The sequence below is a fragment of the Phaseolus vulgaris genome, chromosome 3 (genome assembly GCF_000499845.2).
Source record: "Phaseolus vulgaris cultivar G19833 chromosome 3, P. vulgaris v2.0, whole genome shotgun sequence".
Classification (NCBI taxonomy): Eukaryota; Viridiplantae; Streptophyta; class Magnoliopsida; order Fabales; family Fabaceae; genus Phaseolus; species Phaseolus vulgaris.
In genome coordinates this window covers 47,170,815-47,184,639 of record NC_023757.2, presented here as the reverse complement: position 1 = coordinate 47,184,639, position 13,825 = coordinate 47,170,815, and the positions used below count along the sequence as shown (strand labels likewise).

General features: G+C 27.3%; 1 protein-coding gene across 1 annotated transcript; it reads right to left on the bottom strand.

Moving 5' to 3' along the window:
* Window positions 1-7,638: 7,638 nt before the first annotated feature.
* LOC137808247 (probable esterase KAI2) lies at window positions 7,639-9,611 on the bottom strand. Its single transcript, XM_068609274.1, has 2 exons — window positions 8,861-9,611; window positions 7,639-8,212 (listed from the first exon to the last, which is right to left on the bottom strand). The coding sequence occupies exons 1-2, from the start codon at window positions 9,226-9,228 to the stop codon at window positions 7,744-7,746; spliced, it is 837 nt and encodes a 278-aa protein (XP_068465375.1). The 5' UTR covers window positions 9,229-9,611; the 3' UTR covers window positions 7,639-7,743.
* Between the last annotated feature and the right edge of the window lie 4,214 nt (window positions 9,612-13,825).

Here is a 13,825-nt window from a genome sequence, read left to right as displayed (position 1 = left end):
TGTGCCTATGGTTTTCGGTGGGAGACTTTTCTCCACCTCTGAAGCAATTATGCAGTGGTCATCTTCTTAGTTTTTTCTTTCCAAGTGGACCACGTCTGATGTGGGGCAGGGGTCATCTTATAGCTAAGCTGTGTACTCACTGATGTAGGATGTTCTGTCATATATAGTTGTATGCTTAAGCTATGAACACTTTTTGTATACGGGTTGGGACACCCCTGAAGTGTCCCATTCTATTTCATTAATTCATTGCTGATTAAAAAAAAATAGAAACAGGATAATCTTTAAAGGGGGAGTAGTAGATGTACTGGAAGTTTTTGCTTTGGTTCAATTAAAGGTTTGATCATGGGTTACATACAAGTCACACTCTCCGCATTTTTCCTTTTCTGATTGGTGCATAGATCCATTGGTTGGTATGATCTCATGATGTATTCATTTAAGTTGTATGATTGTTTACCTCAGGTGTCCTCCTTTGGGTTAGCTAGGAGAGTTTTGTATAGGCAGACACGAGAGTAAGTCTTGTGAAGGAAGTTATGGTTGAGTTTATATATAAGGGTTAGATCACTCTCATATTTATTTATTTTTTATTGCCGATAAAAATAAATAAATAAATGTATTTTGACAAATTCTTCCTCCCCTTTCATACTTTTTCCAATTTTAATAATATTCTTTAATTGAAACACAAACTAAAATTAGTAAAACGTCAAATCTACGTTAGCTTTCTTTTAATAAAATATATATAAATAATAAGAGACTAAAATCTCAAGATATCTTAAATAAATTATTTTGTAAAATACTTTTGATATTTTTTATTTTTAAACACTAAAAAAGTTAAATAAGAGTATTAAGTTATTTGAGATAATTTGTGTTATAAAAATATATGTTAACAATAATTAATTTATTTATGTTTGAAGAATGAAAACAGTGGAATCAAATAAAATAGAAAGGTATTTAAAAAGTATATGTTTCCTATTATTAGTTTGAGTGAAAACAATTTTTTTTAAAATCTTTAGTCATTTTTTCGAAAGTCACAAAACTAAAAAAAAAAGCAAAAATAAGTATAAAACTAAAAAAAAAAATATTTTTACAATGTTGAACGTGAAATATAACATGTTCTTATAAATCTTCTCACACGCGCTTAAATAATGAAACTATTATTTCAAACGTTGAATCTGAATAAAAATGAAAATATTTTAGAATAAAAATGAAAATATTTCAGTTGGAAGGAAAATATACTATTGGAAATGAGATATGGAATGCAAGGTGGACCTGAACTTATTAAAAAAAAGTGAGATTATAAATTAACTTTTTACATTTGGTAAAAAGTAAGGTAGAGAGGTGAAAGTAGAATTTACCATATTTTTTTTATCAAAGGAGGGAAGATGACCAAGTTGCATTCTGCACTTATAATAAAGTATGAAAAATTGTGTAGTTTTGAGAAGATATTTTTGAATTAAAACAGTGGAGGGATGTGTAAACACGTGCTGGTAGTTTATGATAGTTGCATGGAACTTGGAAGTTTGATTAATGAATATAATTAAAAAATTAGCATTTGGTTTTTAAATGTGGATTCCTTTCTTGCCAGCTACAAGGTAGCCACAAAGCAAACAAGAAAGGGATAAAGTATTGTGGAGCAAAGAATCAAAATGAAATATTCTGTTGTTTTAATCAATTTTAATTTACTGCTACCATATATTTAAATGTTGCGTGTTTCAATTAGTTAGCTTCCCATGTTTATCTTATATTAAATTATTCTTGTGTTTCTCAACTCCCATACTTTATATTTTCTAGGTGTTAGTTTCTACAAGTTTCTGCTCATTTTATATTGGGTTAAGAATCCCTTGAAACTACCTACTATTTCAACTCTATAATATGGAAGGTGATTTTATGGTCTATTAATGTTTATAAAATGAAAAATGAAAATATTATATATTTTAAATTTGAATATAAATAATGAAATACTTTTTTTTCATTGTTAAATTAATATAATTTAAATCATAATTAAAAATTCATGCGAATATTTTGTAAGAAATATTTCAAACTTTTGCAATGTAGAGTTTTTTTTTTTCTTTTTGTAAAAGATAACATTAGATTAAAAACATTTACAGATTTGTATTGATAAAACACGAGTGTGATAACTTAAGGCCGTTCTTTTCCGATTTTATATTTCTAAAAATGTAATCTGTGGGAGTATTATGATTGGGAAATTATTTTTGGGTATGTTTTGAAATAAGTTTGGTTAACTTGTCATATTTTTAGAAGTGTTTTTAAAATTTAAGTTAATTAAAAAAAACAGAAAGTAGAAAATAAAATAATTACATTTCCGACAATGCAACTTCTTTTGAAACTAGGTTCAAGGATTACATTAACTTGATCTTGTATTGGGAGAGGATCTGACTCCGTTATTACCTTGATATTGGAACAAAACTTTTGTTTTATTACTATGATGTTTTTACTTATTATTGCTGATAAAAAAAAAATTGATGTTTTTATTTATTATCGTTGATGAAAAAATGATGTTTTTACTAAGTCTAATTTTTAAGTCTACAAAATAATATATATATATATATATATATATATATATATAATCACTATCATAATAGATTATGATTATTATAAAACTTAGAATTAACACTTATTATATTTCTAAATATATACATATAGTTTACATTTAATTTTTCTATTATAAAAAGAAACTTATACAACGTCACTCAAAATTTTACCAATCATGTTGCACTCTAGTTTCAATTTTTCTTTTGTGAAGCCTTATTCATAGGTAAATTTGTCCATTATTACTTTTTGGTTGCATTCTAATTTGATTTGTAACTCAGTTTTCAATTGTAACTTAATTTTAGATTCTTCTTTTGAAATTTATAAGTATAGACAAGGATAAGCAAAGAAAGTCCTATAGCATTAGTGCAAACTTATCTCTTTTTTTCCTTTTTTTCTAATCGTTATCATTATTTTTTTAAGATTTTTATCATCATTATATTTTCTTTTTTTTTAATAATAATTTTTTTATGCGATTATAAATAATTGTTTTTAATTAAGGTGTCAGTTTAACTAAGATGTCAAGTAGCATTGTGATGCCTAATATAAAAGTTTTTTATAAAAAAAAATATATCATGATTTTCTTAAGAAAATATTTAGTAAATTTTAATAGGTAATGAATAATACATAAATGACTGTGTGTTATGAAGTATCAAACATAAATGACTACTATAGTTGTTTTTCCAATTCAATTTATAATTCATTATAATGTTATTATTATTTGTTTAATATAAAATATTATTATTTTTTATTTACTCTCATTTGTTTTATATATGAAATATACCATTAAATGAGTGTACAATAATATTAATGTATTAAATATGACCCTGATGTTCGGAACAGGATTGCATGTATCATGATAACATCAGTGTACAATGATACTGTTTTATTAAAATATGACGTTGGTCTTTGGCATAAGATTTCCTCCTATAGTGTGTAACGTGATAACACCAACTAGCATCTTTGTGAGCTAAGAAAATGTTAACTTCCAAATGATTTTTTATTTTCCTTTCCACGTTTTCAGTTTGGTTCTCACGAGTTACATCAAGAAACCAACTTCTACTTGCCAAAGAGAAACAAAAACAAAAGGCAAAATGAGTTTCTGGTTTCTCTTTCCATTTCCCAAGCAGCCTTAATTATATGAGTAAATCTTGTATGGGCACGTTAGTTTTAGACATTTAATATTAAAAAAAGGCGTATTAACATGATTACGAACATAAAATCTTTCTCACATTATGTTTCACAGATAAAAAATCGACATGATTGAAAAAAATATTTTCTTTCACATTCTTTTTAACGAAAGGTGATACCAAAAAATATTTTCTACTATTGGATAATCTTCAAATTGATCTCATACTTCTCACATTCTTGTTATTTTGGAGTGTATAAGTGTACATATGTAAAATATTCTTGTTTTAAATCGATGTTGGGTATTCAAAGTAATAAACTATGTAGAAAGAAAACATACCTTTGATTAAATGATGACAGGACTTCAATTATTATTTTTTAAATTAAATACTAATAATAATCTGATTAACTTATATAATTAGTTTTTTCATATTATTAAAGTTTATTATGACGTATTCATGGACTAATTATGTTAGTCTTCAATTATATCTCTCAACTTATGAGGTCATCGAATATCTCGACCTACTCTCGACCTATCACTATAAGAAAATCATGAAATAAAAATCAATTTTTAGATATCAAAATAATTAGTTATAATAGTAACTAAATTAGAGACCTTTTTTAAAAAAAGTGGTTTCTAAATTAGTTTCTATTATTGTTAAATAGTTTCTAAATTCTTATCAAATTAGCAACCAAGGTTTTTGCTACCAAATTTAGAAACTAAATAATTGGTAGTTAAAACTTTAGTTGCTAATTAGATACTGATTTAGAAACTATTTAACAATAATAGAAACTAATTTAGAAACCAAAATTTTGTTTAGTTTATAAAATGATCTATAATTTAGTTACTATTGCAACGAATTATTTTGATATCTAAAAATTGGTTTCTATTTCATAATTTTCATATATCAATGTATTCTTTAGTCATTTCTAAAACTCAGTCATCATATTTAATAACGTCTAGTCTTGAGAACCTAAATTCTTCAAATACATGAGTTCTATGTTTATTAATATATCTTAGATGAGGGAGTAATTAATGTTATTTATCCTTACCACACTAATGAAAGTATATTAGTTGTGTGATTATTATGATTATTAATAAATGAAAAACATAATAAAAAAAGAAAATGAGTTTTTTTTTTAATTTTGTATGATAATATAATTGTTTCTCCACATTATAATCTAACAAATTTAATTATGATAAATTTTAAATAACTCTATCACTGTAAAAAAAATAGATATTAAAATTAGTTTAACCTAAAAATCCAATTTAACAGGTAATGTTTCAATTGATCTGTATTATATTATAAGTTTATATTTCTAAACAATGTATCATCAAATACTCAATATTATATATTTTCTTTTTTAAGAAAAACAAATCAAATTGAGACTAAACATAACATAGATGGTAATTATTCTTATATTTATTTCTCCAAACTAATAAAATTAAATAATTATTATTATTATTATTAGGGTTAAATATATTTTTCGTCCTTGTATTATAACAAGAAATTGATTTTCGTTCATGATCCAAACTTTAGATCATCCAAGGTATTTGTAATATGAAAATGATTAAAATGAGTCATTATGTATGTGAAATGATTGTTAGTTTTTTTTAAAATTTGTTGTTGTTTTGATTTTCAACTTATGCCCACTATAGCTATTTCTAATGGAGTGATGAAGTGAAATCTTAAATTGAATCAATTTCACATACAAAAGGACCTATTCCAATCATTTACATACCACAAATACATGGATAGTCTAAAATTTAAATAAAAAATGAAAATTAATTTCATGTTATTATACAAGAATGAAAAAACATATTTAACCCTTATATATTATTTTTATTAAAATTTAGAATTTTACTTATTTCTCAAATTCGGAGATTTCTTATTTTTTTCAGACGGCCATATGTTCTAAACTCAAGTTTGAAGCAGAAAACTACGGATTGAAATGTTTCGTGTTTTCCTTTTTTGCGTTTTACTTTCACATCTATGGGTATGCCTAGAGTTCATGAATGTGGGGGAGTGGGAGGATGCTAGTGATTTGTATGGCAATGAAGTCACCTGTATATATTGGTGAACTATATGATACCATATTTGTTTAATTTTTTTTGACATATTTCATGATTATTTGGGACTTGATGAGGGCCTTGATCACCGACACATGTCTTTGAAAGTTTGCTAGATCTAAATATGACGTGTTGGATGAGTTTCCAAGTGATGCTCTAGCTATTTTTAATCAACAACTTTATGCATGTTGCTTAATCAATCAAGATGATAAATTGTCATTATTAACTTTTGTTTAGTGATCAGTGGTTAACAGAGAGTAAAACTAAGTAAGAAAAAGAACAGAAATAGATAAAAAAAATTATAGAAATATTTATTGTTTGGTTTAAAAAATAATAGAGAAAAGATAAATTTGTGAAGTTCTCTTGAAAAAAGGATTATATATATTGATTATGTTTTATTTTTGAAAATGGAAAAGATCATATAACCAATTATAACATGATATATAATGTAACTAAATTTACAAGTGAGTTACTATTGTATGAAATGCTGAGATAAAAATAGTAATTTTTCATTGTTATTCACATATTCAATACGAAATTGCTTTTAAAAGACTCTCACATTGTTTAAAAAAAAAATTGTGACTCCCCCTCTCTTAAGGAGGTTTAGGCTTAGGTTGGTCTAAACTCTAAGGAGTTAAATGAGAAATTTAAAGTTAAGACATGATGTTGTAGATGTCTTTGTAGCAAGGGGGTAAACCATCTAGCCGTTATAATAGAGGAGGTAGAAGGAGGTCAAAGGATTATGAAAATACATCTTCAGTAAGATGTTACAAGTACAAAAAAGAATGATACACTAAGGTTTTGTTTAGAGAAATAGAAAAAGGCTATCAACCTTGATAGACTGATTGTGTCTAGTGAAACAACTTTCGTGAAAAAACAATGAAAATGATATTTGCGAAAAATATCCAATAAAATCTTATCTTTAAGGTTCCTAGACCTTATGACACTGTTAGAGTGTCTCAATAAACTTTATAGTCTCATAATATCTACTAATAATTGAATTATCTGATTAAACCATCCAATGACTCTCTTTTAAAAGAAAAATCATTATTCACGTGTCTTTCTCTAAATCCATCTCTGACACATTTTACGCATGTCAAATATAACGATCTATAAATAAAACTTTCTACCTTCCATATAAACTAACATAGAGTTAAAACATTTAAGTTATATTATAAGTGATATTAAAGTTATATTCTAAGTGATAGTTTGATGAGATAAAAAAACTGCTTAAGTTATAATATCTATGTTATATACTTAAGTTCAACTTCATTAATACTTAAATTGAACAACATTAAGTTTTTGGGTGTTATTCTCTTTTATTTTTCACTTTCTACTCTCAACTAGTTTCATATTATTGTTTGAGTTGCTGTATTTGTGTGATAGATAGATATTGGGGTGTGAATTTGTTGAATTAATTTCCTTCTTGTTGACTCCAAATAGTGTAACATATATTATGAGAGAGAAAGGAGTAATTAATAGAGAGGAGATGAGAGATTGATCCGGATGAGGTTTGATTTTAGCTAGACTCCATTGTGACCTAGTCATCCCAATGGTGCACCACTGAATAAGCATTATTAAATACACTCCCACTACTCATCAATTCCATCACCTACCACCACACTTCAACTAACATCAATTAATCTCATCAAATCACATGAACCACGAGCCCCCATCCCCATATCCCTTCGTCTTTTCGAAAGGGACACACTCCTAATTTTATTTTTCTCAGAACCCCAATAATGGACTCCGCACACCACATCACCCCACCAATCATCAATAGCCCTAGATCAACTTTTAAATAAACACTCTTCCATATTCAACCCTTTTTAGATACTGTGATAGTGTAACCAGCTATTTTCTGCTTTTCAAGTTTCATAAGTCTGTAGATATAAGCGAAAAATATATATAAATTATTATTCACCTCAAATTTTGAATGATATAGAACTTCTTTCAGACATTACATTAAAAATAATACAAGTTCTTATGATTAAAAATTAATTTACACTTAAACAAACTTGCTTCGTTGCAATGTCGAGGCCAATGTGTTTTAGTATCACGGGAATAACGATATCGGGCGAACTCAGTTGCGGTAGGTGGCCCTCCGTCGACAGGACTTCAACGACGGAGTCGCCGCCAATGCGTTGGTGGAGGTACTCAGCGACCACGATGGGAACCGCTAAGTCCTTCTTGCTTTGGATGATGTGGCAAGGGACTGTGACGAGGTTGAGAATTTGCCGCATGTCGCTTTGGAAAATGGTCTGCAACACGCTGAACGCAATGTCTGGGCGCATATTGAACAAGGTTCGGCTGAACTCCTGCACCACCACGGAGTCCATGTCCCCTCCAACGGCCATTGGAGCGAACCCTGAGCACCATGCCTTGTAATTCGCCGCCATAGCGTTGAATAGTTGGTCCAGATCTTCCTGCTCAAACCCTCCGAAATACTCCATGTCGTTTACATACCTTGCATTCCACATTCAACGTTATTAACCAATTCAATAATAATAATAATAATAATAATTTTTTATACAAAAAAAACTTCATTGAAAATATAGATTACTCTTTGACTAACTTTGTCTTGTTATTTGCCTTATAAGATAAAGAGTATTTTTTATGAAAATTATTGGTTATTCAAACTATATTGATGAATGCTATTAATTATGCGAGATGTTCATTACTGAAAATATTGTCAGAAAAGATACTTTAAGGTTTTCTTTGTTTTCTCAAAAGATGAATATTTTTGTTGACAAATTAAAATGCTGAAAGTAATATACGATATAGATCCACTTAAAAAAGTCATTTAAAACTTTAGATTGGTTACTAATAAAAGAAAGTAAACTTATATTATATGTTTCTCAACATTAACCTCAAAATAAAGGTAGATTCCTTTGAACAAGTATCTCGAGAGTATTAATTAAAAATGAATAAACAAGAAAGATTCAATAGTAAATTACAGTGAGGTATAGTGGTAATAATAATAAAAATAAAAATGAATAACATAAGAGGCTTTAATTGGAACATAGCAGTGCAGTTATGGACGAAGTCAAATAGAGATGATGAGTGAATCATATATATTAAGCTGGAAGAAGATGAAAGTAATGGTTGTGTTACCTAGGGTTAGCGGAGAGCATGATGATTTTGGCGAATAGATCTGGGCGAGAAATAGAAGCGAGAGTACCGATCATAGCGGAGACAGAGTGACCAAGAAAGATGCATGAATGAACACAAAGCTCTTCTAAGATAGCAAGCAGGTCGAAGGCATAGCCTTCCAAGGTGGAATAGCGGTCGAAATCGAAGTAATCGGGGTTGGTGGTGCCGGCTCCCATGTTGTCGTAGAGCACGACACGAAAGTCGTCGAGGAGATGAGGTACGAGGTGTTTCCACACGGATTGGTCTGTGCCAAAGCCGTGAGCCAGAACTATGTAGCGCGTGCCGGATCCCAAAACCTTCACGTTGTGAGCTTCTTCCACAATCCCCATTTTTTGTGTTTTGCTATTGACGCCTAGGTGCCTAAGTTTCAGACCTCCTCCTCCTATTTGTACATAAGAAACAAGGCTGTGATGCCAACGCAGAGAAGGACCAGGCCAATACAATACTGTATTACAAAATTATATTCTTCCATTTTTTTCCTTACATTATCCTTTTCTAAATAAACAAAACAACATGTTGCATACAATTTCTTAAAAATCAGAAGAATAAAGTATACATTTACATGTAATCATATAAGTTTGTTGATTTTCATATTAAAAGTTAAATATAAATATATCAATAAATTATTTGTGATGGAATATTCGAGTAAAATTATTCTACATCGTTATTAAACTTTTACTTTATCAGTATTATTTATATTACTGAAAAAAAATATGTTGTGATATATGTATGCGTATATTTTCTTTTATACGTAATTATAATTATAATTATCAGGATAAAACTAGTTACTACAACAGTTACAACAATAAAAAAAATTATAAGAAAATTGTGTATAGACTCATCATCTGACACCCACAACTCATTATCAACAAACTGTCTCACGTCTTTTACTTTACCTCAAGAGCATCCCTGGTGAAGGACTATATTTTTTTCATACTAGCTTACTTCACCTACTGGTTTTAGTGATTATGACTAGGAACATGTCCTACCACACGCAAATTTATTAAGGATATTTCATCTACTTAGGAGACTCCTTAATATCATGGAAATCAAAGAAGCAACCAATTATCTCTCGCAGCTCCTTCGAAGCCGAGTATAGAGCCCTTGTCACCACCACATGTGAGCTACAATGATTGTCTTACCTTCTGTCATGCAAGTTGCTGACATATTTACCAAGCTCCTTGCTTCCGCACAGTTCTTGAGGGAGGGTGTTAACATATTTTGTTTTTCTGTTTTAAGTCATTGAACTTTGTTTGTTTGACCTAACTTTTCTTTTCTATTTCAGCTAGGTCTTAATCTTTTTCTTATATATACACATGTATTTTATTCTCATATACACAAGTAAATAAGAATTTCTTTTGTATTTTCTTTTCTCTGTTTTTCTCTCTTTTATACTTAAGTCATTATCTCTTTTTCATTTGTAATTAGGGTTCATCAAAACCTCCTTTTCTCCATTGCTATTATATGCGTTCCATTTGATGCCCCACATACAAAAAAATATTCATCTTCATTGACTGTAATAGTTACAACAACAAAAAATTATAAGAAAATTAAAATTATAAGAAAATTGTGTATAGTTATAAAAAAAGTAGCAAATATATAATTATATGTGAATGTGGTTATGCTGTGTTTCCATCCACCGATTTATTTTAGAAACAGAAAAAAAAAACACTGAACGGCGAATTTGAATGAATATGGTAGAAAAGAAATAGAAGAAAAAAAACAGAGAAAGGTGAATTTCATTATGTAAACATGATAAAAGTTGTGCATTCTCTTTTAACAACAATGGTGACTTTGGTGTATATTGATCCAATAGTGTTATGGTTACATATATGATTTACGGTGATCGACTATAAAATAAAATAATAATAGATACATGTAACTATAGTCTATACTTGATTATGTGTAATGCATCACTTTCTAATTATATTTGTATATTTAAAAATGTAATTTTATTATTTAAAATTATTGAATGTCACAAAGCGATTTCATGTATAGTTGTTGATGATTATTTTTAACAGAGTAATTAATTTTTAAAAATTGTTTAAGAAATTATATATTACTTAAAATGTGTAAACCTTAAATATTAAAATTGTATTATTTTATTTATCTTGTCAAACAAATTTTTTAATTGAAATTTTAAAATTTATAACAAAACTAAATATTTAATTTGGGATTATTTTTATTTATGACAAAATGTATTTGTTTAAGCAAAATAAATTTGGAAATTCTTAATGCTTGCAGGTTATTTAAAAATTAATCTTAATAAAAAAAATTCAATGATTATTTTAATAAATGATTAAATTTAATATCTTATTTTTTTTCACTTACATTAATCTCGTTATCTACAAATCTTTCACTAATTTTCATCCAATTTTCTTATATTTAAACATCACTCTTCACTTAGTGTTTTCTCATTTTGATTAAAGTTATTTTTTTATAATGTAGACATTTGTTATTTCTTGATCAATGCTAATCATGATTTTCTTAGTGAGCATTGATGAAACTATCTTTTAGGTGCTGTTAGTCAAAGTTTTTTTTTTATCAACATCAATCAATAAGATCAATTTTTTGTTAATATGTAAGTTAGGTTTATTAGTAAACATCAATATGAATTCTTTTTCAATTCACACTATCGGGATTATTTTCTTGTTGATGTAGAACAAATATAATTCTCACTTATCGTCGACTAGGTTGTTTTCTGGTTAACGTTAACTTGATTTTTTTTTCAGGTAAATTTTTGTTGCAATTTGTTGAAATTATTTGTAATCAATAGTACTGTTATTGTTATTTTTCATCAAAACAAAACACAGTTAACATTCTTTTAATGTGAACTTGAAAGACTTTCAATATAACCTTGATATAAGACTAGACAATGTTAGTTGGGAAATTATCTTCCTAACATGTCAGTAAAAAATTAAATATTAATCTTTACTTTGTGTAATGTTAATCAGAATATAGTAAAACAATAACTTTACCTTAATCAAGAGAACATTTGTTAGTTGTCATTGAAAAAGAATCTTAATAGAGATTAGTTGGAGAAACATGTATTGCCTCAAAAATAAAATTGAAAAAAATAGTTTGAATGATTGATAATTTTATCATTAAGTATTCTTTAATATTAAAATAAATTTTTATATTTAATAATAATTGATATATTCTATTAAAATGAAAAATAAAATTTAATAAACTTACCTTGTATTATTTAAGTAAAACATTTTAAGAAATAAAATAGTTTATACTAAAAACTATTCAAATTTATTGTATTTTAATTTTTTTAAAATATTAAAATTCCTAATTTAAACGCTTTTAATCATTCTTCGTCTCGTCACTTTTGCTTAATAGCGTTGGAGGTTCTAACATATTCTATCAGGGTACACCGCCAACTCTACGGGGCGTACAAAGTAAAAGGTGGTTGTATAAGTTAAAGGGAGGAATATATTTAGTAATAGTAATGTCATATTGGATAAAGGCCCAGTGGACACCTCCTCTTAGTTCCACAAACATCTTTCCAATTATATTTTTTTTAATATTTACTGAAGAAATTATATTTAAAGTAAATTTCAATTAAACGTAATATGAACATATTTTCAGTAAATAAAAATTTAAATATTTTTTCTCATAAAAAAAAATTCACAAAATTATTTTTATTAGTATTTCAACCAGTTATATCTAATAACAAACTTTCCCATTAAGAGAAATTATAACCATAATATCACATTACGCATTATATTTTATTATATTTAAATTAAAGTAGTGACAATGTGTGTTCGTTCGTCCTATATTTAACCTTTGTGGATTATGGGATAGGTAAGTGGAGCAAAACAAATTAGTGGATTGAAATAAATTATGCGTTTTTTTAAACAGACTATCGACTCATCCCTAATTTAAATATTAAAAATTAAATAAAAAAATTCATCATTTATTAATTGATTAGGTAACTATTAACTTATAATTTTAGTTAATAGAATATGTTTATATGACTCGTTTTCGTAACTTTTATTCCTCACAAAAAGATGTTTTCTTCTTAGTTAGCCACTTATTTTTTTCTCCAGAGTTATTCCACCCAAAACTCTTTGCATTTTTTTATCAGTACTCTTTGTGTGTGTATATATACTAAAATATAATGATGTAAGAATTAAATCTTTATATTATATTAATGATATTTTACTAATATCTTATGCTGCTTTACTCTATTTATTTCAGCGTAATCGTGTGAAAAAAAGTCACATGATTGTGGATATAGTGCGATGGGGAAGTTATACATAGATGGTAGCAGAGTCACAGGTACTCGTTGATGTTGGTAGAAAAGGGGATAATGGATGCTAAGCTAAATTTATTGACCTTCATAAACTAATAAATAAACTCATTTATCAAACAAGGTTATTACTTTGGCCAATATAATCCTTGATAGCCTTAATATAATCCTTTAGAAAGATTCGCATAGGGTATTCTCCAGTGGGTCCAAGTGTTTGTTCACTTCACATAAATGAAGACTGATATTAGTTAAGAAAATTCATATACTTTTTACGAAAGAAACGCGTATCTTCTATGTCCATCATTCATTATGATTGCAAGTGACACTATCACGAGCAAATAAGCTTTATGATCTTTATTTCAAAATAGTTGTAATTTTTACTACTTAATTTTTTTAATATAATTGATGCTTTCAAATTTTTAATTCAATATTATCAGTATAAACAAATTAGTTTTCTTTCTTATTTAATATAGTGTATTGATAAAAAAAAATGTGAGATTAGTAAAACTATTTTGGAAAAGAAACAAGATATTTATTGTTCTTATTAAGAAATGTGTACACACTTTATTTTACCGTTGTTATTATAGAATTACTAGTAAAAAAAAGGAGATATTTCGTATCTCTAAATCTTTTAAAATAAATTATAGTTACACATAGTGAATGATTTA

Coding starts and splice junctions, on each gene's coding strand:
- LOC137808247 (XM_068609274.1), bottom strand. CDS start 9,228: ATGGGGATTGTGGAAGAAGCTCACAACGTGAAGGTTTTGGGATCCGGC. Junction 8,213..8,860: donor ATGCTCTCCGCTAACCCTAG/GTAACACAACCA, acceptor GTGGAATGCAAG/GTATGTAAACGACATGGAGT.